The sequence below is a fragment of the Aplidium turbinatum genome, chromosome 13 (assembly GCF_918807975.1).
Source record: "Aplidium turbinatum chromosome 13, kaAplTurb1.1, whole genome shotgun sequence".
Classification (NCBI taxonomy): Eukaryota; Metazoa; Chordata; class Ascidiacea; order Aplousobranchia; family Polyclinidae; genus Aplidium; species Aplidium turbinatum.
In genome coordinates this window covers 8,956,815-8,975,841 of record NC_137484.1, presented here as the reverse complement: position 1 = coordinate 8,975,841, position 19,027 = coordinate 8,956,815, and the positions used below count along the sequence as shown (strand labels likewise).

The following is a 19,027-nucleotide window of genomic DNA, read 5'->3' as shown; positions in this document are numbered from 1 at the left end:
GTGCACTGACAATGTCTCGACCGACCAATTTAAAATCATCTCTCGAGGCAGATCTGATTTTCAAACTAAGATCATGGAAGCTTTAAGAACATATATTTAGGCCTACAAGTGCATTCCTGCAATGTGACAAATTGCGTTCATCTCTTAGTTTTCACGCTCAGCTTTGTGACAAAAATACGACCAGCCATTTGCTCAAAACAAAACCGAATCAAGTGGACATTTTATATTTTTACATAAGACAAAAAACGCTTAGATCGAACTTGCCGATTTTCCAGAAAGGAATGCAACGTCTATGGATGCAGCCTAGACATAGCCTACATGTTTTAAGAGCGTAAACAAATTATGCGACGTGGTCTTAGGTTACATTGCAGCTGGTCACACGAGTCTGCAAATTGTGAAAAGTAACGTGTGGAGCTATAAACGAAACTGGTTTTCTATGTACATTGGGATGCTCCCAGTAAAAACGCGAGAAATGGCAAAACGCTTCACATACCAAGTGCAAGCTTATGCATGAAGTGCCTTCAGTTCATATTTCCCAATGCACGCGTCGTAGCCTACTTGCATCTGCAGTTCAGACCACGCATGGCCCACGTTAATATCATTTTAAAACGTGACGTGAGAAGGCTACACATTACGCAGGCCTGCATCTTTTTCAAATCTGAAACTCAAGCTACTTTGCCTCAAGTAACATTATTTTGCGCATGAAAAAGTTAAGATTTTTACGTTAAAAAAAACCAAAAAACATGCAAACAAGATATAGCCTAGTGACGGATTTATACATTTCGGCTTACAGCATATTGGAAAACTAAGTAAAATCCATCTATAATATTTGAAAAAATGAATAAACAAAACAAAGCTAGGCCTATGCCAAAACAGAAATAGGCTACTGTAATTTTAAACTATCTCGTAAGAAAAGTATTTGAGGCAGAAAACTAGATCAATCCTACATCATTACACTGACGCTTACGTAAATTATAACAAAAATGTGATACAAGCGTCCGTCGTTTCACATCAAGATATTTGCTATAAACGTTAAAACCTGCAAAACTTACACACCACAATATTATTGATACGATGACAACACATTGTCGACTGATCCTTGCTACTCATAGCCGAGAAACGCTTGCAAATATGAACGGGTGGATCTGTGTAGCCAACGCGAGTCCACGAAAAAAACAACGGTATTAAGTTCACGATAATACTAAAATGTAAAAGAGCAAGCAGTGTGTATACGTGGGCTACAGAACAGCTCCAGAAACACGCAGTCCGCAAATCAGTATTTTGTACATGACTGAATCGCATTGCTTTTAAAATTACTACAATATCGACATTGAACCAAAGTAAAAGAGACTGATTTGCTGGCTGGGTAATAGATTGTTAAGTTGCCCGAATATTTCTTACAAGAAATAAGAGAATAGTAAGTTGTGATAATAATTGTTGAGATTGGTCTTCAAAGATGTGGAGGAAGCCGTGAAGATGCGAGAAGAGCTCAGCAGCTAGGCCGCCGCGACAGGGAAGGTGACCTATTACAAGGGTTGCTTTTTCTGATGACGCTTTGCAGATGATGATCTTGTAGAAGATATTGGAACATTTTCAGACCCCTGCGCTGCCCTGTCAATGATCGAGATTATTGTATAAGACTGTAAACGTTGAGTGTAGGGATATTTACGTGTATTTCAGTAATAAAATCACACATTAATTTCTCAAAAATTTCATGAGAAAAAATTTTCAGTTACCATATTTTCAGATACTTAAATGGAAAATTAAGATTAATAAAAGATTATACAGTAGCAGAAGCCTAAGCTTAATTATATTTATGACGAAATCACTTTGAATGGCTTTCTTGCATAATTCAAACACAAGACAGCAAAGAAAGAAAATAATAATACATGCACATAAAATTCAAATAAAAGAAGCACAAAATAATTCCATGCGAGACTTCAACATTCTTTTAAAAACAAGCAGTGTTTCATACAAGTAAAAGAGGGTGTTCCATAAAAAAAAAACACACATGAAGCATTTAAAGCATAAATTTGTAAGTTGATGTGAGAAAAAATGATTGCTTTTTTTCCAGAAGTTTTATTAAAGAATAAACTAAACAAAAATACGGTACGTTTTAAATTAGTCAGCAAAATTGTATCCTAAAAAAATCTTTAAAGATGATACTGGCAACAGGTCAAAGGTTTGCGTAAAAGCATGTGAAGCCTTTCATATTATTCACAATCATTTGGCAATGGTTGCTTACGTACCCTCGAAGAGCCATCTACTCTTTTTGTTGGCAACAGGCTGTAAATCAACCAGAAAACAGAAAGAATGATTACGCTAACATACACAATAACCAATAAAATCAAAGATATCTGTTTCCAAAAGCAAACAAGAACAAAAAAATTGTCTAAGATTGCGGTCATGCTTTGAAATGATAAAAATAAATGCTTTAATGTCTTCAAGCTTTGTCAGTAAAACATAAAAAAGCTTCAAACATCCGTAGCCCATGATGTGGTTCTTGAGAAAGGAATGTTTTCGTGGGTGAGTCTGTAGCCGAGTTTGTTTAGTAATTTTTGTGTGAATTCAAACGCAAAATTGGAGGGCAGCAGCGATGGCAGATAAAAGAAAATAAACCATGCCAGGGGTGACAAGGCGCTAGCACTCGGGGGATGCTCTTGTCGCCCCGGGGTGCGAGTTCACCCCAGTGGACTGCTCCAACCTTCTAATCAGCGACTCCAGTCGTTTCCGAGCCCTTGTTTCCTCTTCCAAGTTCTGCTGGAGCTTTTTTTGTTCCTGAATAAAAGCAACGGGTAAAATAAAAATCACGTTTTTATTTGAAAAGTGCAACGAATATCTGCGATGAATACGGCGCTATGTAAAAATACACAATACTATTATCTTGATATACCATGTTATAATTTGTATTACGTCACCAATGTACGTGCAAGGCCTACCTGCTTCAGTGAAGAAACCTGGTCTCTCAGCTCATAAACCGTATCAACAAGACTCCTGTCAAAACAAAAAGAGAGAATGGAAACACGGTTTCTCCACCTTTATATAATCATATTAGCAAGTCATTGCAAATATACTGGTAGAAAAAAGAAGACATCTTTCTTTAACTTTAAGTTAGTCAGCAAATTGTTATAACACAACAAGTGTTATTACTTCTCTTCAATAAGTGTGTCATTGTCGGGGTCTTCCACGATAATCTTTTCCTCGAGGATTGAAGTATGTCTGCTCTTTCCTTGGGCGATAGCTACGAAAAAATGAGGTTAAAATAAACCATTTTTGGCTGGTGTTCACTTGATGATTTACCATTCCACATGTAACGGAGCGGGTGTGGACGAGATTTTAAAACAAACTGACAACACAAATGAAAAGGTTTTCTATATTTTTTATATAGGTGTGTGGCGGATGAGTGAGATGTACAAACAGTTGCTTTGATAGGACTCGGCTAACCACAATGCTAACAAGATGAAATGTGTTGTGCTCGATTTTGGCAATTAGCGACATGAAGACAAATGGTATACACAGAAAAAATAATACACAAAAAGAGTTAAATTAGCCTTGATAACAGTAGAAAGCACTTTACAAAGTACTTCAGGTTTTAATCGTTTTCAATGTCATGAAATCACATCAACTTGTATCACTGCTTTACACTGTCTTGTGTGCAAATTGTTGACACTCGAATGCATGCAGTGGTATGACATAAAACTGCTTACACAGAACGGTGTTTCGAATAGAAGTCGGGGTGCAGTAAGAGTCCAGGACTTGCAGAATCTCTCTTTCCTCTTCAATTCGCCCTGTTAAACCAACAAGCTCATTTCTGTACACAAAACACTAAAATAATAACAGAGAGTAAAACACACGCTTGCGAGTACCGCAGTATGTATGCTTGCATAATGCGACAATCCGCTGCACTTTACACGTTCTATCAATTAATAATAAGCTCAATTCTTGAAAAAAGCGTGGTTGGTTATTCATCATTACCTGCCCGAATCATAAACTGCGGAAGGTTGGAACACATTCAAGATTCTAAAATACACGAGGAAGTATAGTGTACATTAAGCAAGACGCTAACTGTGTTACTTCAAGGGTATTCTCAGATTGGCAATCGAGGGGCTCATGGTTCCACCGGCAAGTGCGATGATTTTATAAAAAAAAAAACTAAAAACCAGCAACACCAAAAAAAGGGTCGCGCAGTAATTTATGTTGGTCATTTCAAAGATAAAATTCAACGTCCGGGACACGGCTGCAAGCTGCACTTGTACAAACCGATCAAACAAAAATTACGTTATATCTTAAGTGGTCTCGTTCCAACTAACACAAACAAACAAGTATCAAATTGTTAACCAGATGTTCGATGAACTGAGTCATATAAATCTACTTTGCTTTTCTACCTTTGTCAAATAAAATCCTTTCATTCACCGCTTGAAGGGGCTCGTCAGCTTCACTGGCCTTACGTTCCAACTTGTTATTTTTCTTTTTGTTTCTTCGGATAGTCTTCGGACTTCTACTTCTTTCCTGTAAGAATTTTTACAACATTAGAATATTGTAGGTACGTTGTTCTCATGCAAATGAATTTGTATACATTTTAAACAAATTGGCATGTCTGTTGTTCTCATGAACATTAAATGTGAAAGAATCTGTGAAAGTCAGAAAAGAAGACAAAAATTTCTTTTAAAACGATATTATATTCCTTGAGTATCGATTTTAATCTTATCAGGAGTATCTGAAATCAAACAGGAAATTCGAATCAAAACGACCAACATACAAGTAGGCTGATAAATGATGAAGACATGCAATGATTTAAATTAAGCGCTATAAGAAGTATTGGGACAATGCGAAATAAACTACTCCTGTTATTTTCGGCCTTGCCAAGAAAATAAACTTCTGAACAGAATTGTAAAGTAAACTTCTGAACAGTGAGCAGAACGGCACCGTGTCTGTTAACCCTTACTCTATGTCTGACCGTAGTGCCATGATCACGGCCATTCCCTATGTTGATGTGCTTGCATGGGGCGGCTGGTCTCAGGCACATTTGGCACCACGTTTTTTCACTGGCGGAAGATGACAGGTCTGCAAATTAAGTCAAATGTGAGTTTATTAATTTTTTTTACTGGTTACCGGAGTACAACTTTGCATCTTACCTGGCTTGCTGTTGGTATCGTGGAACAGAGGAGGAGACACAGCTGGGGATATGTGCTCCACCTGACGACTGAAACTGGCCCCAGGACGCGTTGCTCCTTGAAGTAAGGAGCCAGGAGATGCACGGGATCCCAGAGGAGTGGCATGCTGCAAAGAGATAGGGCATTGAATGCATGGGCACTTGGGCAGCATCAATGGAAGAGTTTTTCAAAAAAGTCATTCACCCCCGATAGTGGGGTGGGGACCAAACCAGAATTGAATGGAAACGACGAAAATTCTTTCAACTTGTTTCGTTTCCACATCATCTGCTCTGCGGCAGATCTACGTACCACATTGTACCTAGTGCAGCATAACTAGTAACTACGATATAAACAATTTACGATGATCAAAACAAAACGCCTGAAAAAAAAGTTGATTAATGAAAATAGAAAAACTTGAAGCAAATACCAAATCTCAAAACGTTAGCAAAATATCTACCGCACTGTGTATTATGCGAAAAAAAAACAAGACCTTTGGAGCAGGAGGAATCTGTGTGACCGGAGCTTGTTTGACAATAGGAGACGGAGCTGGCATGGATGCGACAGGGGCAAGGGAAGATCTGCGATACTTCTCGCACTGGATTCCAAGGATTTTTATCCATGAGCGGCGCTCTTCTGCGGATTTTGTGATAACCACAATCCTTTCGATCAAGTTTCCTAAAACAGAAACGGCGGCTATTTAACAACAACACAAATTTTCAGTACCGTCACTCTTTTGATATCTTCCTCTCACTTTAGGCAGACATTATAGGATGATCTCGCTTGGTCAACAGCATTGCTGCTGTTGGTAAAAATTCTTCTCAGTTTTCACCCTGTTGTCATCCATACATATCAAATATTCAAATATATCAAATAGACATACCCAGTATCTAGTATGGCTTGATAAATTATTCTTGTACGGTACGGTATGTAAAAAGGACAAAACACAGGTAGTATTTCAGTTTAGAGAAAGTGCGAGACTATCAACCCGCAACTATCTCACAAGTAAAATCGGTTTATTTCATTTCAGTGATGCGAAGGGTACGTCACATGCTATTAAGCTGAACATATGCTTTAAAATTGCTGCATAAAAGATGTTACCAGTAATTTCGAATGCATGTTGATACGCAGCGCAATCATCCAGCTTCTTGGCTTGCAGGGCAGTCAGCGGAATCTTTCCTTCGTAGTTGAAGCCACTGAGACGCGGAGATGCAGATAGCATAAGTAGAGCGGTGGGAAACAACAGAAGGTGTCTCTCCTTGCGTTCCTGGTCAAATGATTTTGATTTAGTGTGTGTGATTACAATCATGTTTCGGTTATATGAACATCATTTTTGTCGTATCAGTTATTTCATCTCTAATAGGTTGCTGATGACAGTAACGACAAAACAACACTCAGTCGACTTGAAAAATGCGGCAAGTTATATGGAGAGTTAGTGAAGTATCCCTAACATTGGTGCATATAACTTTCTATATGAATATAACTTGCAAAACCTTCGGCAGAGCAAATAGAATATTTAATTCAAATTTGCACCTTTCTCTCAAAAAACAAAACTACGACCAATGCATGGCTCCAACTGTTACATATGGCGCGGAAACACGGAACCTTACAAAAAAGTTAATTCTTAAACTAAGATCAATACAAAGAGCACATGAACGAATTATGATGGGCTTAACATGGCAAGACAAAAAAACTGCTGAATGGATTTCAAATGAAACAACATCACGGAACATTGTGATAACTATCAAAAAACTAAAACGGTCATTGGTCATGGGCAAGTCATATAGACTAACAAATTACCAACTTGAACATCCTAAGAAAACAAACGCAAACAAGGAAAGCCAATAATGAGATGGAGAGACGAGATTGACAAAGAATGTGGCACAACAAACTGGTACATAAAAACACAAGATCGAATGCATTGGCAAGAAAAGAAGGCCGTCGCTCAGCAGTGGCCTACTAAAGGCTGAAAATGATGATACGACACAACTCAGGGCATTGAAAACAATCTTGGTTGCAATTGCACCTTCAATTGACTTCAAACAGAAAAAACAACACATCGCGAACGAATCAATTAGAATTAGAATTGAAGTAGAAGACACGTGAGCAAATGATTTAGAAGAAATGGTGATAATTGAGAAAGATATTTTGAGAGGATCCGCAGGTCAGCTACATTAATTGGATAATGAAAGGAAAGAAATGCAGAGAAAAAAAGAAGAAGTTGGGGAGATGGTATACAACAATGGCCTGACTAGTCAAGCATCGGATAAACAAAAGGCACAGCAGAAGATTGTGACTTGTGGAGAGAGCTGACGCCAAGAGGAGACGCTGACGGCTCAGAGAAGGCACATGATGAAGTTGGCTTCAGAACGAGTTTGTGAGGAAATTCGTTCCCTGGTGTTTTGAAATAAGTAAATCTCTGGTTTTGAAATAAACAACAACATAAATAATGACGCAAATCAACGTTCAAAGCTCATGCGTGGTGGTTAAAGACTTTAATTAAGTGGTCAAAAAAGCATTGAAGCCAAACTTCGTGTCCATCTTAAAGCGTTTCTTGCCAAAACTGGAGACGTTAAATAAAGTTTTCTTAAAGCTTGTATTATCGTTTTCTTTGAGTCGTGTTTTTTCATCTTATTGGCAATCATTGCATACATTTTTCAAGCAACGACAATCAAACTGTGAAAGCGAAAAAAAACAGGAAAAGTCAAGGCTCTGACTGTTGATCAGGCTGTTATGAATCATATCAGCTTCAACTTAGTCATGTGAATTGTACAATATGAGTAGCTGATCTTTAAAAAATTGTTAATTTAATTGTTGTTTAACTACAAAGTCTGAACTGCAGGCTAGTTGTCTAAAAGAGACTAACTTCTTGTTTATTTTAGAACCGAAAAAGTAAAACCTCTACTTCAGCATATCAATCTTCACAGCTGGTTTGAAAAAAACTTGTGTCAATCAAGAACACGCTTCACATCCTTAGCAAGACAAAATAAATTTTGAAAGGTCTAAACGCCACGTAAAGTTGCAACGGTACAATGAAACCAAGTCCTCTTACATCGTTTCCTATGAGGCAAGCAGCTGATGAAAGATATAAAACTTTTCCAAGAGTAGAAAGTGGTTCCCCTTCCCAGTTTTGAATTGTACTAGAAAGTATATGTTGTTCCGCTTCCTTGCGCTTTCGCGTGTCTTGACACACAATCTGAAACAATTAAGACAGTCAGAATCTACTAAGTAAATACCAAAACATAAATTAAAAAAAACACATGCACATTACAAGTAAATACAAAAGCAAATAAGCAGCAAATAGGCGGTACCACTCCAAAGCAATAAAAATATACAACTAATTGGAGACTGTGAGGGTTTCTTTCAACTTTCCCCTCGGCGTCAAGCTTGGCCACAACTCGATAAACTGTCGTCTTTGAGCAGCCAGTGCTCTAAATAATATCGGAAGGAGTGTTCCCAGCACATCTCAATTCGCATATGGTTATCCATTTCGTTAATGCTGCCATGTTTAAAGAAGTTTGTCTAAATATTACTACACTATCTCTTAGAATACCTTTATAACATCATCTGCAGAAAGTTTCATCTGATTAGAGAAATAGAAAAGAAAATTCTGCGAAAATGAAAAAGTTCCAATTTAGCTGTGGGACCCTGTATCTTCCAAGAGTTTATTACCCAATGAAGAGCACAATGCTTTGGTGCTCGCTCCTCTCGAAATTGGTTAGTGTATGTTTGACTGGAGTGTTACCTGAAACTGATTCTCTTTCTACTTGTGTACAAGTATAATGTTGAGATTTAAAATTCGTCAAGGTTGGTACCACCAGCCTTCAATACAGCTGTAGAGGTGCAAACTTTTCCATTGGTGATAGGCTACTTGCTTTTGGGAATGCCAATATAATTGTTTCTGAACTACTTCATGGCCTGCATTACGTAACATAGTCATCACGACGGTTATCAGTCAAATCTCTTCCTGTCTTGTCTTACAGAGTAATGTGCTAATCTCTTGTCCTATAATAATCATTATAGCGCAAGTTTAAAATTTCAGAATGACGTCATCATGACTCTTATGACGTAACCTTGACGTCATCGTCAAAAATAAATCTGAAGTCTCTTTCTGTCAGACTAGGCCCATGGATAAATTTCAAAGAATGTGTACTGTATAGGTTGCCTGAAATAACACAATGCCTTTTTCACCACTAGTGGCCATCAGCAGCATGACCGGTTGTCCGTGAGATCCTTTGTGATGATCTCAAAACTAGCCACACAGCGCGTGGAAAAAGCGTGTTTTATATATGCTATTTGCAGCGCAACATACTGTAGGTTGGTATGGGATATCCTGTGTCTACACATAACTTTATACATTTAAAAGTTAGCCACAACAAAACACCGAGTTGCAACTAACTGCGCCAATGTCATTATAGAGCAAATAATTTGTCGTATGTATTCGGGCAAGGATGCCGTAGCCCGCAATTCTGGACAGCAAATACACATGCGGCACGTCAATGCATGTAGTATAAACGTCAAAGTAAAAATCTGTTTTATTTAGATTTAATCAAACAGGAAGCGGAAAACACAAAAAACACAATGGTGCAGGTGAACTTTCAAGAAGTCAAATTTATACGTTTTTGAAGTGCGCAATGCATTTGAGCAACTGGCATATTCACAACAAACTGTGGCCAAACAGTTCTATTCACATTTAAACCCACACACACAAATAATGTAGGTCTAATTAGTTCAAAACAGTTCACGAACGCAACACCAACTACAATACTGGATCTCTCATTTGATCATTTCGTGCTATGGTAAAATGCCATCCATAAGAATAGACTGAATAGAACTGAACAGACTTAAGTTAAGGTAAGTGATTTCCGGTATTCTAAAAAGACGTACTGTTGAAACAATTCCTTCCCCCGAGAGAGTTACATGAGTCACGCTAGGATAGAAGACAAGCTAAGTAAAAGGAAGGTAATTTTTGAGAGATACAAAGATTCTACTCACCAGGATCTTCTCAAACGTGGTGATCGACTTGGAAAGGTACGCCCGGTCAGTGTGGTTCTCCTTGAAAAACAATAACTTGGTAACACATTGGTTTGTCACATAACTACAACCCAACAATCGGAAACTTTAACTTACAAAGGGACTGCGCAAAAAAATAGGTCAGTCAACATCGATAAGCAGTAGTTAACGCGTTAAAAACTTGCGTAAGAACCGCCTGCATGATCCTGGCATGGCGCCATGAAACAATTAAGTTGGAGACCACTTTTACCTTATATGGTAACGCGATCTGCAAGCTTCACTGTTTAATAATGGCCTTTACGCTGATGGCCGAAAAACAATAAAGACTAATTTGCTAGCGTGTTAAATTGAACATAAAATATAGAGTTGTACTTTACTTTGATATGTCTGGCCAGTTCTCTTAAGATATTAGGATATTGTTCGAGTCGTTTGAATGGTTTGCTCAAGCCACTTGTAAGGAAGACACTCCCTGGTGCTGTAGAGCCCTTCCCTTCCATGTATCTGTCAATGTGGAGTAAAAACAAGTTTACTAAAAGAGAAAGGCCCGAACAAAAGAACGCATGCAAAGTAAAAAGAATACTAGCAGCAGCATCAACTGTACCAACTACTTTGTGTTGCATGTGCTTCAAAAGATATAACTTTGAAACTATAAACTGACATAAAAAATCAAGCTTAAAAAAAATAACACTTTTCTATTTCAGCCATTTTTTACCAATCGTGGATTTAATGGAAATGATGAATTACTTTGTAGAGCAATACACAAGATATCTGTGCTCTAGTTGTATTGTCATACGATAGCAAGCAATAATTCAAAACAAAGCACATCAAAAAGCAAACCATTAACTATGAGATGAAATCTGTGCAATACAAATGTTTACTTGGATAAAGCATCTTTGTTGCTTTGGATAACTTTTACAGCACAAGGATGATTGCCGCAGTATTCGTTGAATAAAGAATCAAAATTATCACTATGCTTGGAAAAGCATTGACCAACTTGTTGTTGTAAATATGGCAATCTGAAACATAGTTGTAAGCATAAAAAAAACGGTCTAAATATCGGCTTGTGGTTTAGATCCATCTAACGAAGAAAGTCACAACCAAATTGTGACGTTTGACAAGAAACAGCAATTGTATTTACAGCTAAGAAAAAGGCTTTCAGATTTTGTAAGATAGCTTGAATAAAATGAACTATGTGAAAATAGAATCCAAAGACCTGCTTTTAGTGGCTTGCACAACCTTCACGTATTGACTGCACTGCAACGCTAAAGATATATTCAGCATATTTCTAAATATACTTTTTGTCTTTGTTTGATGAACCAGCCTTCACTCAAAGACCAGCATGGTACTGATCTAATGGACAAACAACATTAGAGACCATCAGTCCACCATAGAGACCATCAGTCCACCATAGAGACCACCAGTCCACCACAGATACACAAAACTATTGTGAAAAGATACATTAATCTTGAACTGTGTGTCATGATAGGCACAAACAGTATGAAAACGATTGCTAAATCCTATCATAGAAATGCACAATATTATTCAATATTCATTCACTTACTTGGAATTTTCTTCAATTTCCCGAAGCACCTTTGTGTGGAATTCAAAGATAGTTTCTAAGTTGCCACAAAGCGTCTTATACTCTGATTTTGACAAGCATTCTGACTGTCCAGATACAAACATTGGGCGAATATACTTCATCAATAAGCTTTTAAATTCTTTGACATATGCTCTTTCCGTTTCTAAAAAATTCTGTAACACCTAAAAAAATAAAGGAAAACTTAAATTGATCAAATATGTCAATGAAAAATATGTTAAGGCCACATATAGGAAGTTGTACTTACTGCAACTGACATTTCATACAAAACACCAACATACAGTAGCTTACATTTTTGAAAAAGTGGTATAAAATATCTAAATTTCAAAGCAACAATGTGCAGAGTTATAAGATTAAGACAAAAATTATCAGAAAAGTACCCAGTACCAACTGTTAAAAAAAGTTAATCGTCTCTTGCAAATGAAAGAAGCAGGAACAAATTTATTTGAAGAAAAAAGGAAAACTATTCATAAGATTGTGCAGAACTTTATCATGGATAACTGTTCTCATTCTCACTATGAAAGGAATATATATTGTTTCACAATAGTTAGTCTGACATGAGCAAAACAAATATATAATTATAATATATATAATATATATAATTATATTTTATATATATAATTATATATATATATATATTATTATATATAATTAATATATATAAATATAATATATAATTATTTTTTCTGCAGATTGGATTACGGTTATAATATTTAATATCTTTTCAGGAATGCAGGTTTAGAGGTTTTTTTTGCAGATTAAATTACAGCTGTAATATTTAATATCTTCTCAGGAAGTACAGGTTTAGAGATTTTTTTTGGCAGATTAATTTACAGTTGTAATATTTAATATCTTTTCAGAATTATCGATTCTTTACTGTTTACATGTTTTTTGCAGACCTTCTGATGATCCGTTAGGTGAAACAATTTGTAAAGGCTTCAGATAGTAATAACTACATTTGATTTAATTATATACTAGCCTAACCTGTTCATAAAAAGCTTGTTTGGTTTCTTGATTTTGCACAGCTTCTTCTTTGAGTTTTTGTGCAGCAGTTGGACTGCCAGTCCGATCTCCTGCAGGAAATTAATGTATATATATTATATACTGCATTATACATGAAGAGGAAAAAAGCTTCACATTGAGTTTTGCTTAATTGATATTTCTATGTCTCAGCTAGTATTAATGAGTCAGTGCCTGCTTTTAAATGTTTCATTGAAAAGCCCATAAGCTACTCGCGAATTTTTTTGATTTGATATTTTCCTGTACATAATTTTTTATACTGAAACGGTAATCCACAAATAGAAAGGACAAGAATATTAATCAAATACAACACCGATGATTAATTTGAGTAAGTTAATGTGAAATAAAAAATTACTTGTATATTTGTGTCAAAATTAGATTATGCATGGCTAGGCCAATACTTGCGCGTCGGTATGTCAATAAATGCATCATTTCTTACCTGATTCTGACTTTTTACTGTTTTTCACCTCACGTACATAATTACTGGGAAACCAACCAATCTTCCCATTCAATTTTCCTTCATACCACCCTCCATCATCTTTAGTTATTAACTAAAATATAACCACAAAGTTGTAGATATAATAGACATTTTGATGTGTAAAATAGGCCTTACACTTACAACACATAAATAAACAATTTGATAGAGAAAATAAAAATTTTGTGACAACGTACAATATATATAATATCAGTACTGCAGTAGCAGCTGCCACACAACAGACAGTAGCAACTATTGGATGAACAATGACAATATGTAAGCACATGCCAGTACCACAGCATGAAAGCACATCTTCACTGTGGCACCAGATGATACACATAATTATATAAACATATACAACACACAATTTGTTCTTCAAAAGAAACAGTGCGCCCTGATAGCTCAGTTGGTTAGCGCAAAACCTCTGGAACAAAGAAGCTTCAAGTTTAAGCAGCGCTGGTTCGACTCTCGGGGTGTGCACTAGAGCAACGCACGTTAAGGACTGCTCTTCATTCAGCAGCATTCAATGGATGGAATATTCCCAGCAACAACACTTCAACAATCGGAAACTTCACTCTGTCAATCTCGCTGACCGGATTTGTGTCAATGATTCAAAGTCTCTACAAGTATGCGAAACTGCCAGGATTAAGCTCTGCAAGAAGCTTTCCCATTCCCAGTCCGAGGATAAAGATTCAATCAATCTATCAAACACAGATCACAATACCAGATTATTTACAGTGATAGTTAAAAAAAAGATATATAGATAATAGATATATATATAGTCGTTTGTTGGATATCAAAACTGTCATTTAAAGAGTAAGCTACGGTACCATGCCAAACAGCAGTGGAAGTTGAACTTTTGACAATCAATTCTAGTGTTAAAGAAGAATCTTGAAAATATCATGCAAACAAGACATTACAAATGACTAAATTAGAAACAAAATTAGAATGCAAGACAGATGAGCAAATTATTCAGAAAAACAAAAAATGAAAATTGTAGGACATATTTTTGAAGGATTGGCGAGCCAGCCACATTATTAAATTGAAGGTGAGGTGAAAAAAAAAGAGATCCATGGAAAGATGATGTACAATAATGGGCTGACTCATCAAGTATATAATATAGGTTGTATATCGGCAGAGATGTACGTATACGCCGCAAATTCTACGCCGCATACTTGCGGCGTAGACTTTTTGTTTGTGCTAACGCTTGCGGCCACATTTTTTTGGATAGTTTGCGATTGAGACTACGCCGTAAAGTTTTCGCGGTTTTTTAGCGCATAGCGTCAACGCATACTTTTTAATGTATTTTTTTCGCTACAACACGCCAATACCTTCCAGCACTGCAGTTGAAAGAATGTTTTCAATGGGCAAAGGCATATTGGAACCAAAACACAGCAAAATGTCAGATGAACACGTTTCAGATGTTTGTGTTTCTTCGTGGAAATTTAAAATAAAACTCGTTTGTTTTGAGTGGTTTATACCGTGTGCAACTGTGCATGTTTGGCACCTAGCAAACAAATTATGAGTTTGCGCTAGTGTATGCGCTAACGCTGACGCTGCCAACTTTTTTTACAAGTTACGTTGACGCATACGGCGTATGGTTTTTCGAACGTTTGCGTTTACGGCGTCAATATTTTTTGTATGCGCGTACATCACTGTATATCGGAGAAAGAGAAAGCATAAAAAACTGCAACTTGATGAAAGAGCTGACAGATAATCTTCAGCTCAGAGATGGCACTTGATGAGGATATAGTTAAACAGGCTGAAATGCACATTATTTTTACAATCAACCAATTTTATACTTTGGTCAATGGTCATTACCATGACAAGTGCAGAAAACTGACTTTCACAATTCCTTTGTTAGCATAGCATTTAAATTATTCCTCTAGTCTTTCATTAATCTTGGTTTATAGGTGTCATTTCCATTCTTTCATTACATCAAAGTTCTGTTTGCTTCTTTTACTCATTTTAATGAGATAGTTGTTTATTAAGGCTCAAAGTTGATAAAACAAAAATATTAACTTCATTGCAAAGTATTAATAAGCTGAGATTTGCAGCTGACTTTGGTGAACTTTTAGTCTTTCGCTGCCATCCTTGTTGTGCGAATTATTTGTGTTTATTGTGTTTTTGCTTTTTGTGTCTTTCTTTTTCGCCAACAAAACAAAAAATAAACTGAACTGAGATCTGTTAATTGTATCACCTATTTCCAGACATCTTGATATGATTATTTGATTGATGCATTCAACAAATTTATCCATTTAACCAAAAAGTGTTTATCGTGAATTGAGTTATAGTTGGGAATGTGGTGTGTCCTTAAATTAAGTAGGATTTGGTTTGGGATTTTGATGCGATGAAATGATTAATAAGTAAAAGCAGTAGGCTATACAAATTCCTCTGTTATACAGGATGTCTCACAAACCTTTTAACCCGTATTATATAACCTTGCATAACTTTGTCAATTTTAATGCTTTTTTCATTCTTTTTCAGATTTAACTAAATTAGCCTATAACAAATTTAGATCTGCAAGGATGAAGTACACCAAGGAAGAGAAAATTTTCTGTGTGACTTTGTATTTGGAGTCAAAATCGTACAAAAAAGTGCAGTCAAAATTCAGGCAAAAGTACGACTTCAACAAATTTCCATCAAAACCACTCGTTTTTTATTGGGTCAAGAAGTTTCAAGCTACTGGATCACTTCACAACAACCAGACAATGCCTACAACACCAAAAAATGGGAGAAAAAAGACAGCTAGGACTCCAGAGAACATTGCTGCAGTTAGGGACTCCGTTGGGAAAAGTCCAAAGAAATCGATCCGTAAACGGGCCCAAATGCTTGGTCTGACCCGGTCCTCTGTACAGAGGATTCTGGAGGAAGATTTGAAACTCTATCCATACAGGATCCAGATAAAGCATAAACTTACTGATGCAGACAAGGCTAAGTGAGTTACCATGTGCCAGTGGTTCATGGACATCGTCGAAGAGGACCCTGACTTCCTTGACAACCTCTGGTTCTCTGACGAGGCTCATTTTACCCTGTATGGGTATGTCAACAGTAAAAACAATGTGTTCTGGGGCACCTCTCCTCTTGATGAAGTGCTACAGAAGCCCCTGCACTCAGTCAGATGCACTGCCTGGGTTGCAATTTCAAAACATGGCATCATTGGCCCAATCTGGTTGGAAGATGAAAATGAGAACGCAGTCACCTTCAACAAGGAGCGTTACCTTGTGGTCCTCCAGCAGTTCTGGACCGCTCTGGGGCGTAGAAACAGAGGAAGAAGCCCGTTCCTAAGAGCAGAGCAATGGTTCCAGCAAGATGGTGCCACCCCCCACACTGCTAATGTCACCCTGGCATGGTTGGATGAGAAGTTCCCAGACCGCCTAATCAGCCGCCGCAGAGGCCCTGAGTGGTCCCCTCATTCCCCGGACCTCAACCCTCCTGACTTCTATCTGTGGGGCTATCTGAAGGACAATGTGTACCAGGATAATCCTCAGACCATCCCTGAACTAAAACAAGCCATCACCCAGAAGATCAGGGCCATCCCAAAGGAAGAATGTGTTCGGGTCATTGACAACTTCGCTCGCATGCTCAAATATGCCTCCAACACAACGGTGGCCATCTGGAGCATGTTTTATGAACTGCTGTATTACCACTGTGAATGTAGTATTACATTGTAGGCATGTTGTTTTTCAGAATTGTTAACATCTCAGCTTTCCATTTCAGTTTAGTTTTTGTAACTATGTTGATTGGTTCATGAAATTAAGCGATTTGAATGGGTTAAAAGTTTTGTGAGACACCCTGTACCATACCTACCACAAAATATTTAATAATGATATAATGCCAAGTCACAACCGAAACGAACTAAAAGCCAACAAAAACTTTAGGGCTGTGTGTAATATTTGCTGCAATACAAAAACATTTCACTAAAAAGAAATTTTTAACTAACCTGTATTATGTCACCTTTACCAAATGTCAGCTCATCTTCATTCTGGCGTTGGTAAGCATATTTAGCTTTCACTTTTGGAAGAACATATTCTCCCATTTTAAATTATAAAATGATAATAATTTAAAACAGACAAATTCTACAGGCTATTGAAGTTGTCACAAAAATCAAAAGTTGTTGTTCTCCTAAAACAGCAATTCCAAATCAACATGTTTACATCCAAAATTAAAATAAACAATTGTATACCGTAGAAGGGGATGACTTGGGACACGTGGGTGACTTGGGACAGAATTTACTACATCACTTTCAGCGCCGAACACCCAGTTCAACTTCTACGCAATGCTACAAAATTTATACCACATATGTATACATAGTTTCTGCTTAAGTGAGCTTAATATTCATGTAAAAACTAAGTTTTCCATGAATCTGTGCTAACTTTTTTTTTTTTTTTTTTTTTTCGCTTTTGAGAGTACCTGAAAAAAATTTATCAAGTTTGCCATATTGCCTTGCATGAACTTGGAAAAGTCTATATTGTTTTTTTAGACTGTATAGTTGTGAAACCATCACTGATATTCAAAATGTTTAGAAAATCTTTTTAAGGTGCAATTTTTACCCCCAAACTTCACCCACGTGATCATGGGGTGACTTGGGATAGCTACTCACTTTCACACTGATAACAGAATTAGTCTTAGGAGTAGCAACTCTGTTGAAATAGCATTATTGCCAAACTGAATATTAATTTCTTGAAACTCATAATTATAAATGGGAATGATTCGTGAATTCCTCATGTTAAAACTGGCTGACATCATTTGCAATTACTGCAGGTGTTCTCTTCTGATTCTAGTTGCTCGATTCCATAATTATTCTTATTTCCTTATTTTACAAGCAGGTTTATGAAGGAAATATTGTTCTTGAACTTAAAAAGTATGGGAGAGTATGCGAGTTTGCATATTGAACTCATTGTACAATTGTGATATTTTTCGTTACAGTAACCTTGTAATGAATCTCAAATGCAAAAAATTGTTTTTTGTTTCATCTCTGTTGTCAATTATGATCTTTTTATGGGGTGTAGACTTGATGCAAATTAATATTTAGTGTTAGTGTGATTATGACTGATTTGTCAGAGTCTTGTTAACCTGGTTTTTCTAATCTGCAACTGCAGTGCAAAAACGAAAAAATAGGATATTTTGTGTCATATCATCCAGTTCTGTGTACAGTATGTGTGTGCTTAAAATTAAAGATTCTTTTAATCAGTTTTTTTCCGGTGTTAATAAATTTTTTTAAAAAGACATTACTGTCCCCAGCAACCCCATCCATTTAACTGTTCTAAATCTGTTGTTTTTAAATACTTTCCCAAGTCACCCCCAACCGGGGTGACTTGGGACAGGCATGTTTTTTTAAAAAAAAGTCTTGGAATTGAAGAAAACATTTTTGATCCTTATTTCTTTGTACTCACTCCAGTCTGACTTATAGAATGACCTATGCTGAGGCAAAGCACAAAAAGACATTGCTTGGATATTTGCAATCAAAGTTTAAAACTATTTCAAGTCACCCCCTTCTACGGTATTAGGATGATAATGAGTGAGAAAATCTTCACAGAACACGAAACGCTTGGGGACTTCTAAAAATACTGAAGATCTACGGTATCTAGTTCAATTTTTACAGCTTCATAACATGCATGATTTGTTTGCAACAGTCAGTGGTGGATTTCCAGAAAATTAGCTTCCGGAGCGCTAGTTTTTTACTTTCCAACTGCACTGCACTGCACTAGGTAGAAGAAATTCAGAAATATGTCTTTATAAGACTTTGAAACAACACACTTGATGTACCTA

General features: G+C 36.7%; 1 protein-coding gene across 2 annotated transcripts; it reads right to left on the bottom strand.

Annotated features, from left to right (window-relative positions):
- Positions 1-208: 208 nt before the first annotated feature.
- LOC145782072 (rho guanine nucleotide exchange factor 7-like) lies at positions 209-18,825 on the bottom strand. Of its 2 annotated transcripts, none has more exons than XM_082593807.1 (18): positions 17,199-18,825; positions 13,220-13,331; positions 12,745-12,833; positions 11,725-11,924; positions 11,042-11,179; positions 10,541-10,664; positions 10,146-10,205; positions 8,203-8,346; positions 6,252-6,417; positions 5,644-5,828; positions 5,136-5,280; positions 4,946-5,064; positions 4,386-4,509; positions 3,708-3,788; positions 3,151-3,241; positions 2,940-2,994; positions 2,705-2,778; positions 209-1,611 (listed from the first exon to the last, which is right to left on the bottom strand). In XM_082593807.1, exons 1-18 carry the CDS (start codon positions 17,292-17,294, stop codon positions 1,527-1,529), a joined length of 2,088 nt encoding a protein of 695 aa, XP_082449933.1. In that variant the 5' UTR covers positions 17,295-18,825; the 3' UTR covers positions 209-1,526. The 2 variants fall into 2 exon arrangements, with proteins under 2 accessions (XP_082449933.1, XP_082449934.1); XM_082593808.1 differs by having other exon boundaries at positions 4,958-5,064.
- Between the last annotated feature and the right edge of the window lie 202 nt (positions 18,826-19,027).

Coding starts and splice junctions, on each gene's coding strand:
- LOC145782072 (XM_082593807.1), bottom strand. CDS start 17,294: ATGGGAGAATATGTTCTTCCAAAAGTGAAAGCTAAATATGCTTACCAA. Junction 5,281..5,643: donor AGATTCCTCCTGCTCCAAAG/GTCTTGTTTTTT, acceptor ATCTCTTTGCAG/CATGCCACTCCTCTGGGATC. Junction 2,995..3,150: donor GACACACTTATTGAAGAGAA/GTAATAACACTT, acceptor TTGTTTTGACAG/GAGTCTTGTTGATACGGTTT.